Source organism: Dromaius novaehollandiae, chromosome 5 (assembly GCF_036370855.1).
Source record: "Dromaius novaehollandiae isolate bDroNov1 chromosome 5, bDroNov1.hap1, whole genome shotgun sequence".
Lineage (NCBI taxonomy): Eukaryota > Metazoa > Chordata > Aves > Casuariiformes > Dromaiidae > Dromaius > Dromaius novaehollandiae.
This window is the reverse complement of record NC_088102.1, coordinates 68,232,140-68,252,386: the sequence shown is the minus strand read 5'-3', so window position 1 is coordinate 68,252,386 and position 20,247 is coordinate 68,232,140. Positions and strand designations below refer to the sequence as shown.

The window sequence follows — 20,247 nt, the reverse complement described above, 5'->3', positions numbered from 1 at the left end:
CAATAAAATTACCATACAAGCCATAAAATTACTCTACACTTGCATCCTCAATTGCTTCCTTCTCCCTGTTCTTCTCAAGAAAAGTCTTATTTTGCATGAAGAAGGTTTAAAATGAATCTAATATCTGAAAGGTAATCTTTGTATGTTCCTCTATAAGAAGCCTCTGTAACTGAGCATGAACAATACTAGACACAAACAGCACTTTTTACCTGTGATTTACAAGGACAGACATACTCAGCACCCTTCGGTTTATGAATTCTCTTCCTTTCTCTCTGGGTTTAAAATGCACAACAGCTACCACAGGAAAACGGAGCTTTACATTGCCTGCACATTGGCTGCAGTACAGATGTAAACAAAGAATTTATATTGACATGCTTTTAGTGTCTAATTTACTGATACGTGCATCTCTGCAAACAAGGAATGTAATTTAACATACATGTGTATACAATTACATTAGTAAGTATACACAAACAGGATTGGCAACCACAAGCTTATAAAAAGGACAAGAATGAGAAACTGGCTTAAATTTTTTACTTAAGTTCATGTTTTCTGGTTCGATTTCATAAAGGCCAGCCATTTCACACACACAAGCTTTTACAGTCACAAGGGGTGGGGGGATGGAATTTGCTTCTGAAATGAAAGCTGACCACCACAAGCTTCCCAGCCTGGGACACCATCGTATACACACACACCACCACCACATGTATTTTCAGAAACGTTACTAAACGGATACAGCCTTCCTATTCAATGATATCATTACTGGCCTCACAATAAAATCCTGGGCAACTAACTGCTGGAGTTATCAAGCCCTTCTGGTGAAAACTTGACTCATTTTCTTTAACAGAGTACTAACACCACAGGAGGAATCACTGCCCTGGGCAAAGTTAACTTGCATTTGTTAGTGTGATGTTTAGATAACTGCATGATTAGAAATACAAAGTAGAAAACTTACCATTCTAATGCTATTTTACATCTTTCTGTTTTTTTATTTTCCCCTCGATTTCTATGCATTTGCGACTTTATCCAATATCAGTTGGCTAACCATTGGAATAACATCTATATGCCTGTATTATTTCAGACAGACATTTATACCTCATGTATCTTTTTGGTACCTCTTGCAACCAGTAGCCAAAATCATGCTGTTATTAATGTGAGTGGCCTTGTCTGTTCATGTATTGAAATTCACATTCCAGATTATAATTTAGCAGGAGTGTAGAGTATTTTCAGAATACAACTCATGTTCATACGTATTAATCAAAGGAAAAGGAAAACCTGGTAAACTCAAGAATGAACACTTAAGGATGCATAACTTGTTTAAGTGGTATATATAAACGTTAGGACATTTTATATTAACAATCACACACCCTATGCTGAAATCACCATATCTGACTTCTGAAGAATCATCCTGGACTATGCACACTTCTGAGCAGGGACTGTCCCCACATTAATCTATCAGTTTGTCGATACACAGACTAAATGGACAGGCCACTGTCTTTTGAATTCAGACCATCAGCTGTCATACACACGAAGTCTCAGTTCAGTGTAAGGGGGAGACAGTCTCCAGATAGCAATCTCCACCTGGCAGAGGACAAAAAATGGCTTTAAACTACAAAAAAGGAGACCCCTGTTAGACATTAGGAAGAACATTTTAACAGTGCAGATAGCCTGGGGACGTTGTGGTAACATTCATTCATTGGTTGAGTTTCAGAGTTGGTAGATTAGCTTTTTCTCTATCAGAAGTGGCTTAGTCACAGTTTATTTTGACTTAGGAAAATGCATCTTTCAATACCATTCTCTATTATTCAGAACAGGAGCTTACATTCAGAAAAACCTGCAACTCACCTTATGCACTACCTTCAACTGCTGCAGTAATTTCATGCAAGAATTTGTAAGATTCAGATGTCTTCACAGACAGGGGCTATCTGTCAGTTGTTCACTGAAAAGATCACAGTTTAAAATATCTCAATCAAGTGCATACTAAGAAAACTACAAGGCTTATTTTCCCTGCTGTTATGGGCATTCCAGACCTTGTTCAACCTTTCTTAACAGCAAGAACTTCTACACCAATTTCTCAGATTAGATCAGAGTGGCTATTAAAAAACAAGCAAACCAACCCCAGCCAGCTTATCCACAAAGACTATTTCAACCAAGTGCTTTAGATTCACAATGCAAAAGTGCTGGGAGTGGTCACTTCACAAAATAAGAAAGCTTCAGATCACTGGGGAATTTTAAATGATAACTGACTGACAAGTAAAAACTTGCTGTATTCTGATCAGGAAACGAAATGGCATTTACGTACCAAATGAAATTTTTGCAGAACATCGGGGCTGGCGTTTTTCCTTAATATACATATCCCATCCCAGCTGTTGCCTTTGCACTACTCAGTCTCCAAACAGGAAGAAACACAGGATCTGTTCTTGTCATGGAATAGCCTACACAGTTTTCATGAAGCCAAACTAATTACCTGTGGCCCATCTGGTTTAAACCAGTAACAGAAGTCAAGAAGGAGAAAGTGCCAACAATTACATGTCCTGAACAGAAAGCATAATATTCCCTAGCAGACACCTAGGGACAAACGAGCCTGGAAACTGCTGTCTTTTCTTTCCACTAGCAGAGATTATTGCAGGTCAGGGCCAAGGCATGCCGGCAGGCCAACATGAACTGTTTCCACTGTATTTTTTGAATAACTTAAGAATTTGTATATGAAAGTCTTAAGCCAACATAAAATATTCATCTGGCTGACAAAACCAGACAACTGGAATAGCAAAGAAGAAAAAGTTTCTTTCACCACTTGCCACTGTATTCACTGTTTCCCTTTATGGTGAGGTCAACTGCTCTATTAACGCTGTCCCTGCTACTTTGCTTCAGTCTCTTTAGAGGAGTCATTTAAGCAAGACTATGCATAAATGGACATCCTCTGTGTTACCATTTGGTTCTCCTAATTTCCAAAGTATTTCAGTGCCTCTGATGCCAGGGCTGAATGCCCAGGCAAGTCATGCTCCAATAGCAGAACATCATGTAAAACAAGTCTGTACCCTGGAGCATATGAGCTTGATTTAAAAACACTAACACACCAAATGTAGGCTTAATTCCTCCTTGCAAAGATCAAAATGCTAATTTATTTTTTAGCAGAGTTTTCCAACATCACACTGAAACTTATGCACTAATTCCTCTATGGCAGCTGGCTCAAAATTGGTAGTGCTGCAAACGCTAGGCATGGGGAGGAATACATTCTACCGCTCCCTCTGTCCCACGTCAGTTGACCTACAGATTATTTTAATGATCCTCCCTAGTGGGAATTCAAAAGCTGACACATATACCTGCTTCAACACATGGGAGTGCAGCCAGACATTGGCTGCATTAATTTTATATGGTGAAGCATAGTCTTTAAAAAGCCACTTACCTCTGAGAATAGATTTGTTCCTCTCAAGCCCTCCCTCAATCTATACAAAACACATCGAACCTTTGACAGCTGCAATCAGAGCCATGCTGTATTAAGCTGGCAGCCCAACAAAGAGCAGCAAACACAGGGAAAGCATTGGTAAGGGAAACGCAGATGTAGCTGAGATCTATTAACAAACATCCAGATTTACTCTAGCTAACAGAATCCAATTTATAGAGAGATCTGACTGGCAGATCTATACTTTAAGTCTTTATACAGGGAAGAAACAAAACCCATGAGCAAAATGGCATGGTTCTAAGTGTGGTTCAGTAGGTTTACTATAATTGGAAGAGGTCATTAAACTTTCCCCAATAACAGTTACAAGTAGTCATTCCCTACTGTTTTCTGCTCTCCTCAATATAGACTCATATCTCAATCTGTATCTTGTGATCCAAGTCACACATATTTTACAGGTTCTCTAATATGCAGTAAAAACTATTATGCTAGTCCACTAGCCTAGACATCCCATTTCTATGCCTTCTTCAGTGCTGAGCTTTATTCACTGAGCCGAATTTCAAAAATCTCTTGATGCGTAACTTTACCCTCCATATCCTGACAGTGTCTTTTCTAGAATACTTATAGGAAGAGCAATGACTACTGAAAAGATGGAGGGCAGTCTCTCATGATAAACTACCTATAACAAACGAGAAACTGTGCACAGTCACAAAGAATTTCACAACTTGGTGCTTCCCAGGTTGCCTTTTTTGTATATTGCTTGCCCAAAGTGATTGTCCTTCTGTATTAAATTCCGTCATTAGCAAAAGCAAGCATGGAAGAACATGCTTGAGGTATATACTAGCTAACTATACAATGAAGGCACACTGGCCATTTTCAGAATTGCTCCCTTTTATGTGACTTCTGCGTAAAATTGGAAGGAATAATAAAAAAAGGTAACGTGGCCTATAGAAAGATCAGAAAGGTGTAGCAACAAAAAAGTGATTCCAACAAAATTAATTTATTATGGCCGGGTCTGTCATAAACATTTTAACCTTTCACAGCATGAAGTGTAGGTACTGGTAGAACTGAATCCTACTCAATAAATACTACTCAAAGTTATTTTTCTAGTACACGTATGCTATCTAGTACACGTATGCTATCTAGTACACGTATGCTATCTAGTACACGTATGCTATCTAGTACACGTATGCTATCTAGTACACGTATGCTATCTAGTACACGTATGCTGACATAACCTGCTAATTCAAAACTCCATCTGAAACAATCTATAGGTTTCCTGCTGTTTTGATCCCTGATATTATTTATCTACCCAAATTTCAAGCATTTGCACTTGCCCCACACAGTTCTGCCTCACAATGATTTTAAAACCAAGTGATGGTTCTCATTTCACTCTGAAACAAAGACAGCTTATAACTGCCTTGCTGTAACAGCATCTATTTGTGACAAACACTGCAGCAACTCCTAAAGATGACAGACTCCCAGCGAAAAACAAATTACTTGAACAATTATGATTATCCTTTCATAATAAACTTTTAAGAGACTAAACCACCCATTTCCTTTGTCTCATGCAAAACACTGGTTGGTTGTAGCATCCTTTGAGCCAGGCTACTGTGACATCAACAAGCAATTTTCCATCATGTACACTTCCCACTTCCCACTAAAGTACGTATGTGCACTTGTAGGAAGAGGGGAGGGGGAGAAAAAGCATGGAAGTACAAAGTAAAAGGGGGAAACCAGATGCTAATAGCTTCAGTTCTTTTCCCTGCTGCCCATCTTTCCCAAAATGCACAATAGCAAAACTGAACTGATTTCTACTGCTATCTAAAACGTTCTAAATAGCAGTAATGAAGATGGAACAGATTCTGGTCATTTTCATTGCACAGCAACTCTACAAAGAACGTGCTGAAGCTACTTGAGACAGTCCTTCACATCTGCAACGTGTTCTGCAGCCAGAACAAAGAATAAACTGAATAGCTAAAAAATTAATTTTGGAGAAGTTTAAAGGCTGAAAGAACCTGACAGCACATACCTAGAGAAGCTTTAACTAAAGTGGAGGGAGGCTCTAGACTTTTTTTCACTCATATATTCAAACACAAACATCTAAAGTTAGGGATGCTTGCTGTATTTTGAATGAGGAGCATACGTTACATTCAAATATTTGAAGAGAGAAAAGTGGTTTGGGTTCCTGCGACTTTCAAATGAAAGCAGCAACAGCACAACTGCTGTGCATCTCATGAAACCAGTAAGGACCAACAATTTGATATGGATTATTTGCCAAGACTGCAGTGGCTTTAATATGCTCTCTTCAAAGCCTAGATTCTAAAAAAGTGAAAGACATGCTCACAATTACAAATTTAATTGCACTTGTTTCACTAGCAAGTAACAGGTGTGGGCAAGACTGCTGCTCAGTAGAGAAGCATTCCGCAAACTCTTTACAGAATGAACAGGTAACAAAACAGCCTCACAGCACAATCAGTTGAAGGACCTGAAGGATCTAAACTTCTGGTTTGCAGAATGTTTTGATACAAATTGTGAACCCTAATTTTCAGCCATCTCAGGATCCAGCTGTTTAACAACTGGTCTAGCTTTCTTTTAAAGTTCTGAGAACAAATGTGTATTATTTGAGATTTTCTTCTTGTATTTACCTTAAGAGACACTAAGTTTAGCACAAAGGTGGTAATAATTTGAACTTTAACAAGAATATTAAAAAGACAAATTGCTTCGAAATCCTATGTTCCCCCCCAATCCATTTTATATACCTTTGTGACAGCTTAAATCCAGAAAAATTCTAGGATTCCCCCCTATATAAAGGTAGATCTTGATCCATAAATTTTACAGTGATGCCTAAGAGACAATGAATTACCACAACAAATGAAAAAAGACAAAGAAACATCTACCTATTCTGAACAGTCAGAAAACCAGTGTTCCAAAGGAGGAAAACCTCTGGTACATAAAGATCTCTTCATAAACAGCAGAGAAGCCTAGAGAAGACTTCTCAGAAAAGGTTCTCTCTTCACTTCCTACTCCACCAGAAGAACCATTTTTAACAAGAGAGTGTCTTATTTTGCCAGAACTACAATTTCTCCATTCCCAAAAAAGAGATTAGTATACCCCACCTTTTACAGCCCTCATAAAAATCCACAAAGGACTGCAAAGATGTGATACAGAGTTGATAAACTGTTCAGAGATAAACTGTAAATCTGTAATTCAGTGTCTGATTTTTTGAGAGACCAGGAGTCACCATCTAAATATTGTGGTATTTAGGACAGTTGAAGACACTGAATTAAATTAATCAATAGGTGATTTTCAGTAAAGCAACCTGCAAAACAAGAGATTAAGCCTAAGATCATGCTGTAAATTAGCTATGTGCAAGGCTAAGTTTAGTAATCTCTTCTACAACCTTAAAGAAACGTACACATGAAGCAGCAGCTAAACACAGATTGCTGTGGCTTAAGTTGAAATTGTCTCTTCAATTAAGCATTTTACTGATGCTGAGAAATGTAATAGCTGCTATCTGGCAGCACAGTGTATTCGTTTACAAAAAGTGTCTGTATGTTAATGCACAACCATTCAAATTCTTGTGATAAGCAGACATATGTACAAGAAAGGGTAAAAATGACAAAAGCAGTAATTCTTGATTGATAGCAATTTGAGGAGAACTATGACCCACATATTTGCATTGAAATCTAGTGAAGATAATGAGGAATATTTTCAAAGTTATAAAAATATGAACTAAAATACAGGTTTTCTGCCTCTTTCACTGGCATGTCCTAAAAGAACATAGGTCAATTCCACGCATTCATATCTTACCATAGCAAGCCTTATTGTTCAATGAATGAAGAATGCAGTTTCAAAACTTCCAAAGAAAAAGATGAGTCTTTTCAGGACAAAAATACAGCAATTCAGATTCAGCCCTGCCTGCTCTCCACTATCACTACTACAAAGACAAAACCAAGGCAAAATCCGTTTAGAGCATTCTCCCTGACGCTGCTCAGGAATGTCAGCAGATCCAGTTCTTAGAACATACTACAGTGAAGATTATCAAAATAAAGCTAACTGCCATTTGAATATAAAATGAATTCTCTTTGATGGCTTAAATCCAAAGCACATTGGAGCAGAAAAGAAGAAAACAGCTGAATCATAGTAAAACACTGTGAAGGCTTTATGATCTCCCTGCTCTGAGAACAGTGATACAGTAATTGCTCTCGAGACATTTTCAGTTTTCCTGAAAGCCCCTTGTCTCACAATGCATATGTAAAACAAACATATCCCCTGTCAGCAACTTCCCATTGCTTTCAAAAAAATGTAGTGTCAAGAACACTTAGCCTCAGCATACCACAAATGAGTTCTCAAATTTTAAGGCTTCAGACTTTTGAAATGCAAAAAGTCCTTTGATTTTCAACTTTTTTTCTATCAAACAAGAAATCATCCTCAGTAAGAAGCAGTTAAAAATAATGGTTGGGACATAACTGCACTTAGCTGGGAAGCAAAAAGACACTAAGATTCTGTGCTTAACATACACATGTGGCAAACGGCTCAGAGCAGGGGGAAAAACAGCCAACACAGTATCTGTCAGATGTTTTGTAATAGGCATGTTATGCCAATTGCAGACAACGCATAAAAATTCACATCAGATTATAAATTTAACAGTATGAGCCTCTTCAGGGTTTTAGACACCATTTTGGAAATGTTTACCTCAGTCATTTTAATTCACTGAAGCTAAAAGCATGCCTATAAAATCTCAGTTTAAGAACACAATGCCAAAACCTGATATGAATATCCTCAACTGCATCCCTTCCTTTGCTGTTTCCCCACTACAACCACTGGCTTTTTTGTTTTGTTTTTTTTTGTTTTTGTTTTTTTAAATCACAACTCAAAAACTTCTCTAGATTTCTGGCTCTCCTCAAACTTTGGGATGCTTAATAAAAGTCTTGAAAAGCAGTTATTAAAAAAATAAATAAAAAAAATCTATGGCTAGTCTGAGTGCCAGGTGCAACCCCTACATAAGCAGCAACCCACAGCTCTGCCACAGCTAGAGAAACAGGGCAAGGTGTAATTACAAATGCTTCTTTTTTCTGGGAGAGAGGAAGAAAGTTACACAACAGAACTTCTTTGTGCTACTCTGCAGAACAGGCATCTATGGAGGATTAATACTGACACCTACAGAAATGACTACAGGTGCTGCTCTCCCTTTTTTCCTTGCGCAGATGTGCATGGACTGCTATCTAGATGTGTCACACCAAATTTAAAATGCATATAGAGAAACAGTAGTGCTGCTGGGGCTTGAAGAGACCACCAAGTATAGCCTAATTACCTGCCCAGAAGAAGGATCGAGAATTATTCAGGCAATCATCACTGACAATTTGTTTAACCCGTCTTTAAAAATGCTTCAGTAAGAAGATGACAAAATTTTACTCTGTGTTTCTACAGTGTTTTGCCATCCAAAGTTATTCTTTTTCCTAGTACTCAACCTAAGACTCCTTTATCACAAAAAGTATTTTGTCCTTTTCTTCCAAGCTGATGTAAAGAACAATTTATCACTGTCACTTATACAGCCCCTGTTGACATATTTGAAGACCCATTATGTCTCCTGACACCTTCTTCCTCTTTTTAATATACTAAATAAAGTCATTCAAACTTTCCTCGAAGGAGACTTCTGGCCATTTTTTCTCATTTTCCCTCTAAACACTCATTTTTCTATATCCTTCTCTAAACATAGCAGCCCAGGCTCAATTTTCCATACAAAACCTCCCTAGCACTGAGGAGAGCTGAATAATTACCTTTTTCTTCCTCATGCTGAATACGCCCTCTCCGTAGTCTCAGGAGGAGAACTAATCCTTCTCCTACATCACATGACATTGGTGACTCAATATTTTGCAACTATCTGATCCTCCTCTAACACATCCTTTTAAGTGTTTGCTTACTCACCTGGTATCTTCCACATACTTAAAAACAATTCACTGGCCCCTACTGTTTTAGGGAAGCGTTTCAGGTCACTTTCATATGACATATATTGCCCGTGATTTTCCAGATGTCCAACAACCTGGATAAGTAGCCAGAAGGACAGCAAAGGCTGATTTTATACTGCATACAACAACACGTCCAATACAATCAGGATGTATTGAACTTGCTATGCATATGCAGCACAATTGAGCTGGGCAGCGCTATGCATTCTGCTGTACAGCGTATGCACACGTTCCTGCCTGGAAAATTCAACAGCCATGGCTGAAATACTCTCTCCTGTTCAAGGGGTCATACTTTAAGAAAGATGTAGGAGAATTAGAGAGTCTCCAAAGAAGAACAAGAATGATCCAAGGTCTAGACAATATGACCTTAGTAAAACATTAACAGACTTTGGTTTATTTAGTTCATATAATGCTTGCTGATGGGTCCCACTTGAAATGTCATCCCAGTCTGACAGTCACATACCTGCAGTGTACTATTTTAAGACAGCTGGGCACTTAGGTCAAATTCATACAGAGAGCTTTTGTTTTAGAGACAACATGTAGGCATAGCTCACACACACACTAATGCTTCCAGATCTGTCAGATCTGAAAACTGTGAGGTTAAGTGTACGTGTTAGAGACAAGCATGTTCGTTTTTAATTTAAATACTTTCATAGACCAGAGGCCTGTATCATGGTACACTATCAGCAGTAGACTGGGTGCAATTTACCAGTAATAGTATTTTCAAGAACTTTCTCTGAAGGGTAGAGAAAGCTCCAATGACTTGTTCACAACGTGCATCGTTCTTGCTAATAATCCTAAATACCACGTCCCCTAAGGCTAAATGAAAACACACTGCTCAGTGACCTCGGCTTTGCTCTGAAAAGCATGTTATTAAGACAAAGGTAAGAACACCTGCTACTTTTGTAGAGTATTATTTAAACCAAGGCCTCATATATAGTATTATCATGCTAGACTTGTTAAAATTAATGAGACTGTGCAAGTCCTCCCTTGTGTTATTTGGGACTTCTTGAACAATTGCAACAATCTATTTTTAGAATCTTTTTCTTCCATAGCATTTTAATTGTTATGATTTGTACATATAAAACTCCAATATTTGGAGATTTTGGATCAATTTCTTTTCCCAGAAATGCAGTAATCACTACTTTAACAGGCTTTCTATCTGTAACTGGAAGGCTCTTTAACAAAGTAACCAGCGCCTTTTGTAGCTTCACTATATACTCAAAGTGTGACAACACAAGTTCTTAGCATCTTAAACATGATCTTCTTTAAGACAAAAAAGTTTCCAATGGTATGTCAAATAAAAGTTGGGAAATTTCACTTGTTTACTTGAGATTTTACTTTATCCCAGTTACAGTCTCCATAAAACTTCAAGGAATAAAGAATCATTTGCTATTCAAGAAGCAGTTATTGCCTTGTACCTGCCTGAAGACAGGTGTTGTAAAAGGATGTCCATCGCATAGGATACAAACAGCTTGGTGCGTGTCCTAACCATCAATATGCAAGTAAAGAGCATAGTGTTACATTATAAAGTCAGTGACACAGCCAATGCCATTTTTATTGCTAGTTTGTGCAAAGAACTCTACCTCAGGGGACAATAAACACCCAAGAAAGCAACCACTAACAACCTGTCTGCAAATACTGAGTTATTTAACACTATGTTTAGCGGAAATAACAGGTTTTAATGACTTAGTGCCTACAAAGCTGACCCTTAACACAGTTATACCATATGCGCAATGTCCGTAATAAACAAATGCCAGAAATGCCCTGGTTATACAACCACAGAATCACTGTGAAGACAACATTGTATCCACAGCTCCTGTGAGCTTTTCTCTGCCTTTCTTTCTCAGGACAGCAGGAAACAGGAGAATTACTGATATTCCTCCTGATGACATGACATCTAAAACACTTAAGATTTTTCTTTACTCATTGTTTTCTTCATAGTAGCTGGGAACCACTGAGGATAAAATCATTACTGAACCTGGACAAAATATACAATAATCCAGTCAGATTAAACCAGAACTAACTACTATTCAAAATCAAAGCCTCACTTTTTGCTTATGGAAATGCATACAAAAGATATCCTAAAGCATATAAGCAGTAAGAATCAGAACTAACTAAATTCCTTTGATTTACAGACTCAGAAGAACAGATGCAACTAAATTTCAAGGCTCCTTTGCCATCTTTTTTGTTTCAACAGCTTATTTAACCCTTAAGTGATGCCTATATTTATCTGCCTTTTTTAAAGGCTAGTCTCCGCCAAAAACAAACAAACAAAACAAAACAACAACAACAACGACAAACTAGTACCACCACATAATGAGGAAGAAAGCATAAAGGTAGTTCACTCCAGCACAGGTATCCTCTTCAAAGGGAGACTTGTGATACCAATATAAAAGCATCTGTACACAGCTTTCACCAGTATAGTTACTGCAGCACATTGATTACTGAGTTAGCTCCATCACTAAAAATAAACATGTGTATTATGAATATGTTAAGACCAGTGCTAGAACCCACATACTTAGGCCAGGAATTTTATCAAGTCCAGGATTAGTCAGCACAAATTGAGTTACCCACCACTGCCAATTATTTGGTGATCAACAGGGAGAATATGTCTGGCCCCACACTGCTGTTTTAGATATGGTACTTGTATAGTTTATACATGCATCCATGTATGCTAGAAGCAGTAACACTCCCTAACATTTTGAGACAATCTGTTGAAAGACAGGCTAGAAGTCTTCAGCAAACCATCTGCACTAGCAACCATTTACATAATACAGCAATCCTAGTACCTCTCTTTAGACAGGCGTGATCGCAAGTCTCTCATCCCAAAGGGCAGTTACAGCGTACACACTCTTTACATCATAACTTTGGTTCTTGCTGTTTATTTCTCTTGCAAATCACTTATGTTTGCAGGAAAATCATGCAATTTCTGGAGATTACGGGGGAAGAAATGCTAGTTATCCTATCTGTGTTTGCCAGCATGATAGCTCCACATGTATTCTCTCTAGCAGCAAACCTCACAAGAGAGATTCCTGTTTCCCCTCCACACACACACTGTGCATTCCCACCTTAAAATTGTGCCAGCGTAACTGTCTCTGGACAATGTTGTAAACAGTTAGAAGTAGTGATCTGCATTAATTTTTTTTTTCTCTCCAAGAGAGGTTTTCCCTTAGCCTAGAACACTTCTCAAGCAAAACAAAAAAATAAAGGCTTCCCAGAATCCTTGAGTTATAAACACGAGCTTCAGCTAGGGGATCAGTCTCAGTTTAGGTCGTCTGCAAGAGCTGCCTTTGAGAAGTTAAACAGATGAACTAGTACGTTCCCTTCCTGCATCATACAATTGATTTCATGTGCAATGCTGCATTTTCCAGATGGTTTTTTGCCTGAACAAATCAGTATTTTAGCTCTGAAAAGTGTCTCTTAAAAGTGTCTCTTTTCAGATAGCATTTGCTGCCAGACTGCTTTGATCTTAATGCTTATCAAAGGAGTGTAAATCACAAATTCCTAAATAAACTGCTTACATTTAACTATTCTTTCTCTTTAAATTTTAATCAGGGTAGAACACAAAAGGAACAATATTTCAGCCCCTAAGATCCTAGCTGGGAAGGGTATTTGACATACAGCTCATGTCTCCTAAAACATTATTTGATTCTTGATGGTACTTATTTCCATGCCTTTTGCTGTATTTTTGATCAGCAGTCTACAGTGATTCCAACAAATAAAGGATATAAGATGCATTAAAGCACTTTCAATCATGTTTAAGTGTTAAAATCCAAAGTGATTTTCAAAGAATTTGATAACATTAGATATTTAATACACAATGGGAAGCACATTTCAGTAAAAGCCTTGTTATCCTATAAAAACTAAATTTTCAAGTACAGCTGCTATCTAAAAAGTAAAGTAAGGCAGAAGCAAAGTTTCAGGATTCTGCTTATGGTTATCAATAAATCCAACATACTTCTAAGCTTTAAAGCATTCATGGACACTGTGTACATTTTAGAACTCTTCCATAACTGATAAATATTTTTGCTACCTATTTACTCAAGAAGTTATGTGTTTTTTCTTGTTAATGCAGCTGTAGGACATAAGACAAAGACAGGTAGACTATGTGATAGTATTAGTTTAAAAGAACGTGACTAACGTTCTCCTGGGCAATTAAGGTTTATGAATAAATCCCAGAATTTTGGGGAACGCATAAACAAATTAATAGAGCTAAAGGAACGGGACTTTTCAATTCTTTCATATGAACTATGGGTGTTATTTCCCAGTGGTAGAAAGCATGAGTACTTCACTATTCCTCTATAGATCAAGACTATTTAGAGGCAGGCAGACAACACATTTTTCAGATTAAGATTTGCACTTTAGATAAACAGCTTGTCCCAGCTCTACACAGGCAACCTGAAATTCCAGTTCACAAAAGTTTTGGGATTGTGAACCCACTAGCCTTTCAATACTCACAACAGCAGCAGCAGCAATGGCAACACAAGGTCCAAACCTCAGCGTGTTGTTCAACTTCTAAGTAGTCCTGAAAGATATAACTACTTACTGTAAATAAAGCAAAATCTGGTCAAGGCAAAATGTATTTAAGAATCTAGAGGGCTTAAGTGGTGCCTTCAACTCCTGTTTCAGGATCTAGAAAAAATAGACTGTAGAGACCCATGCAACTGCACCTAAACAAAACAGACTTGCGTCCCTCTGGGTGTGAGACTCAATCTGCTAATGGCAATAGGTATAACGCTCAACAGGAATCTTACCATTTGTATTATTCTCTGCCTTCTCTCCACCACCAAAAGGAGTGATTGCACTTCACTGTAACTACTGTTTACAGCAATTACTTAAGTTCTACCTGAGCATACATTAGCATTTTAAAAAGCATTTGTGTGATGCAGTGACTGATAAAGTGTTTTACTAAAACGTTTTAAGTGTTCTCCCTTGCTTTATGTGTAACAGACTACAATTAACAGCAACAGAAAATTACTTAAAAAAGGAACCATCAATCGGGATGAAATGTGTATCGTAGAGGGCAGAAGGGAATTGCATCCCAGCATGACAGATTGGAATAAACCACAGACAGAAGTAAAGACCTAGTTATTTCTCATTATTTTTGACTTAACCAAAGCAGAAGGATCTCAGAACATTTTTATTATCATAATTCAGAATGCATGTGAGGTTAAGGCATACAACACCCCCAATTTTCCAGAGAAATCTGCAAGAAATGGGACTATTCATGGTCTGCCCATGTTGCAAAGGTTATCTTGTGGGCCAAGATTTAATTTCCATGTCTCTATTTTTAAATAAGTTTTGAGGTTGTTGCTCTGTTGTGTGATGCCTTAATACAACGCTGCACCTAACACTTTGGTTTACTGGAAGCCGTGCTGGCACTTCACACAGCAATAGTCAAAACTGTGGATGAGTTACTGGAACCTTCTCTATAGTACAAAGCTTTACCAGCAAATCTGTCCATGCATCAGTAGAAGCTCCCAAGCATTTATACTCTGAAGTAAGCCCTAATGACCCTCGACCTTTTCTTACCAGAGTAAGCTGGCTCCCTGAGCTTCAAGTATCACCAGCCACAGGAACAGCTCTCTACGGATGCACAAAGATATCCATGAGAGCGAGACACAACATAGCTGTCCCGTAGCTCTATTTGTAAACAAACATTAGATGCCTCATCCTGAGGAACAGTGCTAATTAAAAGCTCCCTCTAAAATCCTCAGCATCTTTCACAAAAGCTGCTACTTCTGCTATCTCTACAATCATAGCTTGAGCCTTCCCTCATTCTGCTGTGGTGCTTAGAAGTTGTTCCAGGTTTACCTGAGGCAATGAATAAGAGGATGGGAGCCACATGCAGAGCTGTAGGCCAGTAAATACTGTATTGACCTAACAAAGTATAGTCTCGGCACTCGTCTTGGCCTGAACTGGATTTAGCTTAACAATTACCTAGTGGCAAAGTGATTGTCTCACCTGTGGTAGCTTCAGCTCTAGGAATATCACATACAGAAAAGGTCTGACAGACCTAAGGAGTCTGTACAACAAAGAGTAGCCCTTTGTGAGCAAAGGTTTGAGGTTGAGAGAGGCTACCATGCAATTTTCAAACTTCAGCTGGGAATCAGTGAAAAGGAGGCAGATTGTTATAAGAGAACAGGTAAAATAGCCCCAAGCAGATCCCAATGCTGAGGAGGAAGAAATCTTTGCTATGAGTATCACACTGTTCTTGGCAAAGACCTCAGGATGCTGATGACTTCTGCTTGAGGAATACTGTAGTGTCAGCCTTAGAACCAAGAGCAACACTGGAAGGATACCAGAGAAAAGGGGTAGAAAGTGGGAAGGTTCTAACAATTCTAACTGTATTATTGAGGCTTTTCTGTATTAGCTAGATAATTCAGACTATTAGCTAAAACATTAACTGGACTAACAATAAGTTCTTGTCCCCACTTGCACAGTGTGTTACAAGATTTGGAGTGTAATAGGCTTCCAAACTGCCTCAGGCATACAGGGTATGTATTCTGATGTGGGAAGACCACAGAAAATACAGAGCACAGGGAGGAAAAGGGAGCCAGCCACACAAAGTTTAGTGAAAAAGTAACACCAGTGTAAGTCTAGTGTTATCCTGAGAGTTGGATCTACTCTCTTCATGCCATAATGCAGTAGAATTGCAACACTGTACCAAGAATTAAAATGTTGTGCAAAATTTGATGTAAATAACACCAGAACTGGTGGCTGAGGTGGAAACGGAAGGACTAGAGTGACAGATAAAAAGTCCCTCAAAACACAAATTAGGCTGTCAGAGCTCTTCAGTCCCTAAAGAAAAATACTTTGGTGAATGCAATTTTACAGGACTGTCCACTTTACCAATTACTACATGGAATTCTTTCTGTGTAATTACATACCAATTTTCCACAGGGGCTTTTTTCCCCCCCAACAAATATCATCTCAGGAAGTATCTCTCTGCTATACATACTGAAAGATAGTAACTGCTTACTGCTATTGAACCAGAAGAACATATAAACTGGCACATTCATCAGATTCAAATCACTGCACAAATAAACAGAATCATTAACATTTCTAAATATTATCCTCCTACAAATGCATTTTCTGTACATATGAACTACAAAGTCAAGACAGAAATAAACACACACAGCCCTATTACAGATAATTTCTTCCGGTAGCTCTGCCTTTCTTGCTTAAAGAATAAGCATTATCTATCATAATTGAAATTGTGCCCAGAGGCTCAGAAATATTTTTTTATGCTACCTTTATTTGATCTTTTTCACTCCTTGGCAATAAGTCATTAAGTTTCACAATTGTTTCTTCTCTTGTGCTCCAGGATGTTCTTACCAGACATTTTGGGCTAACACTGCAATAAGAGGCCCCTCTGCATGTTATTTTGAAATCAAAAGTTACAAGGTATATATGAATAAACATAGTCACTAGGACTATTCAGTGTGACATGCATGAGGACATGACCACCGATCAAGCTCAAGTACTTTCCTATTCATTTAAACAATGTGGCTATAAATAAAGCTTTGAATTTATTGCATATCAAACAGGAAAGTATTTCTCATCTAGAATCTGCCATCTAAATAGGAATACTCACCCTGCTGCAACCGCAGGAGGGATTACCAGGATGAGTTTAAGTTGTGCTTCATGCAGAGCTTCAGAAAGATGAGTGAGCAAGTGAATCAGCTCCCTGAAATATAAACATATAGTTAGGGGAACAGGCAGTAAAACTGGTGCTATGTTGACACAAACAAGTTAGCAAGTAATAGTAGGAATGCAGCTGGCAGGAGAACCAAACTGAAAGTTGCTAGTGAATGACCACCACAGAAAGACTTGAGGCAGATTGATCAAGGTTTTCCCTCTTCTAGGAGAAAAGAACACTGAACTTCTGCAAGAGAGTCTTAGTTCAATTGTAACTAGTGACCACCTTGTAGTTGAATGTTTCCCAGGTTTATTTTAATTTTAACTGTGCATTGTTAGCATGTAAAACTGGTGCATCTTACCAGAGCAGGGTAACCATTGAGCTCACATTCAGTAAAAAGCGTGAATCACTAGAACCACATACAGTTCTGAAACTAGCAGCTGTTGAACAGATTCAGGTTGCCACTGTACAACTACACTCGAGGTCAGAGAATTTGTAAAGATGCTTTCACAGCTAGATGTGCAATCTTCAAAAGGTTATTTCTGGGGCCTGTATTCACAAAAATTTATGCTTTTTTTTTTTTTTTTTTTTTTTTTGCTCTGCATAATCCTTTCATTTCAAAATTACTGTAGAGCTACAAAATAAATGCCTGTCAATGCCGTACCTAGAAGTATCATCTTCCATTTGCCGTATAATCTAAAGATTTGCACAAAAGCCTATTTTCATACCCATATTCTAAACATTTCAATGGTAAAATAAACTCCAACATTCTCTTCATGAAAATTGCTTCTAGTTTTCCTCAATTGATAGGTGATGTTAATAGTAAATCCTTCAGAGAGAGACTGCAGAAACAAAAAAGTTTAATGCCTATTCTTATTTCAAGAGGAGTCCAACACTACCTTTAATTCATACTATAAATACAGCCCTTCTGTGTGCCTTCCATAAGTTATTTGATTTTTCAGAACAAATCCAATTTTCCTATTTACCTGCTGGCAAGGTGGATTCCAGAAAGGCAGCTGGACAGACAATGTTAGTAGGGAATTCTAGATCCATTCAGGATTATGCTTAAACCTAAACTGAGTAGAAAGCAAATTCACAACTCCTTGCAGCAGGCTCAAAGTGCCCAAGCAGGGAAGGCAGGACAAACACAAATGATCATCCAAGCTGCATGCTCCATTTATTAAACTGGATTAGACCTGAACCCTCAGAAACAAAATCTGGTGCTGTAATGCCCTTCAAGTCAGTATCATCCCAGAGATATTCTTCTGAAATCAGGGATTTGGCATACAATTATCACAGCATGGTAACATTTGACTTGCACAAAGCAGACACTATCCAAAGGTAACCAAATACTTTTATTTTCCCCAAAACAGTTTCATGCCTGAGGGAAGCTTTCTAAGGAGGCTACAAAAACCACTAATCTTAAATCCTAGCAAACAAACAAAGCAAGTTTTATCACAGTCTCAGTGCCATCAATATGTTGCATTTGCAGTTTGAGACCTGGCTGTGCTGAACAGCTCCTGCCAACGAAATATCACAGCCTGCCACCTATATTGCTCAAACAAGGCGGAAACACGAGATTACAAGTATCAGCTTTTGGTCTGTCTGCAGCATGTACTTCTACCATTCTTGCTTTGTGAAAATAACTGCTTTTCCTCCCATTCTCTATCATGTGTTCCACATTAAGAGTGTCACTATTCAGACAAATCAATTACAGCAAAGAAGAATCCTTTTGCATATGAAGGCATTCAAGAATTACAACACTAAACTAAGCAGACAGTCTGACTCCAATATATGCATCGCAGATCCCACACGTCAGTCTTATCAAAAACCATAATCAGTATTAAAACTAGCTAAGCCTTCTTTCCTACTGATTTATGTCTCATGGCTAGGTGACCTTTTAAATAATTTTGCCCAAACTGGAGTATGAATGCACTCTTTATTATATGTCAGAGATACCACATAAAAGATAAATTTGATCGAAGAATCAACTCCTCTGGTGTTGAGATTGTCCTGCACTCTTCATCAGCAGGACCTCTCTTCTCTGCCTGACTGCCCTTTTTAGCTGTAGGAACTTTGAGACCTCTACACCACGCAAAACATTTACTGACTTTAAATTTAATTATATAGAGAGTGAGGAGAAGGAAGGAGTGGCAGAACAAGGCAAAAGAATGTAATACAGGTGGAGAGCAGAATAACATCAGGTATTTTTCATTTAGAAACAGGGCTATCCCTCACTCCCCAGTTTTGCCGATCTGCCTCAGCTCCTGAAATTCTGCTATCCACACAGCAATACTTTGCAGCATGAGAAGAAAAATATTTGGGATTATTTTGAACCAAATGAAGAGGAAAAAAGTCAAGTGAACATTAAATGCAAGGTCTTCCCTTCCCATTGCAATGTAAGACAGTGGCTGTTTCCCAGCAGAGATAAAGATGTACCCACAAAAGCAGTCACTTTTTAAAATCATAAGGGTCTACCATATAGAACCACAGCCTGCAACTGTAAATGAAGGACAGAAATTCCCAGCCTGAGACACAGGCAGGAAAGCAGCTTGGATTATTGTTTTTATTTTGCGGATAGCAGATGGGACTATAACCAAAGCTTCCCCCCGCCCCCCCCCCCCCAACTCATTCAAAACAGCTTCCACTTCCTCTCCTCTCCTGATGAATCCAAGCAGTATAGCTCTGGCCAAGAAATAATCAGCTTCAGCTTAGAGCAGGTCAGGAAGAAAGCAGTTAGCAGAACAGCTGCAAATTCTTGGTCAAGAAACTGAGACTAGCAACTGCTCACTAACCAGTTGAGAACCCAAGAACTTTATGGTGAACCAGACAGGATTAATGGTTAACGCCTAAAGACTTCATTTAGGCTGACATCCATTTGTCAGCCAAGGCAGTATGTAAATCAAATGTGCACTCTTCCCCTCTTCCCCAAAACAGCAATAGCAGAATGCCCATTTACTGTGTGCTATAAATTAAAACTTTACTGTGTCCCAACAGTGCTTTCCAGTGCTTTAACACAACATTTTCCCAGATTACCACTAGCAATTTTGAAAGAAAAACTACTGACATTTTAAACATTATAATGAGGTGCAGAAAAGTAGGAATAGAATCAGTCTTCCTGAAAAGGCTTCATTAATATTTACCACAGACTTCACCATTGTCAAAGTTAACTTCAGAGTAGCTACTAAAATATTGGCAGCTTTAAGACTCTATCGAGAGCTAATTAAGGTTTACAT

General features: G+C 38.3%; 1 protein-coding gene across 2 annotated transcripts in view; it reads right to left on the bottom strand.

Annotated features, from left to right (window-relative positions):
* The window catches only part of CHID1 (chitinase domain containing 1), a 118,281-nt gene that overhangs the window by 81,561 nt on the left and 16,473 nt on the right, over positions 1-20,247 (bottom strand). For both annotated transcript variants that reach the window (XM_064513170.1, XM_026108266.2), the window contains exon 8: positions 16,967-17,059. In XM_064513170.1, the coding sequence (XP_064369240.1) occupies positions 16,967-17,059 (93 nt within the window). The remainder of the gene's footprint in view (positions 1-16,966; positions 17,060-20,247) is intronic.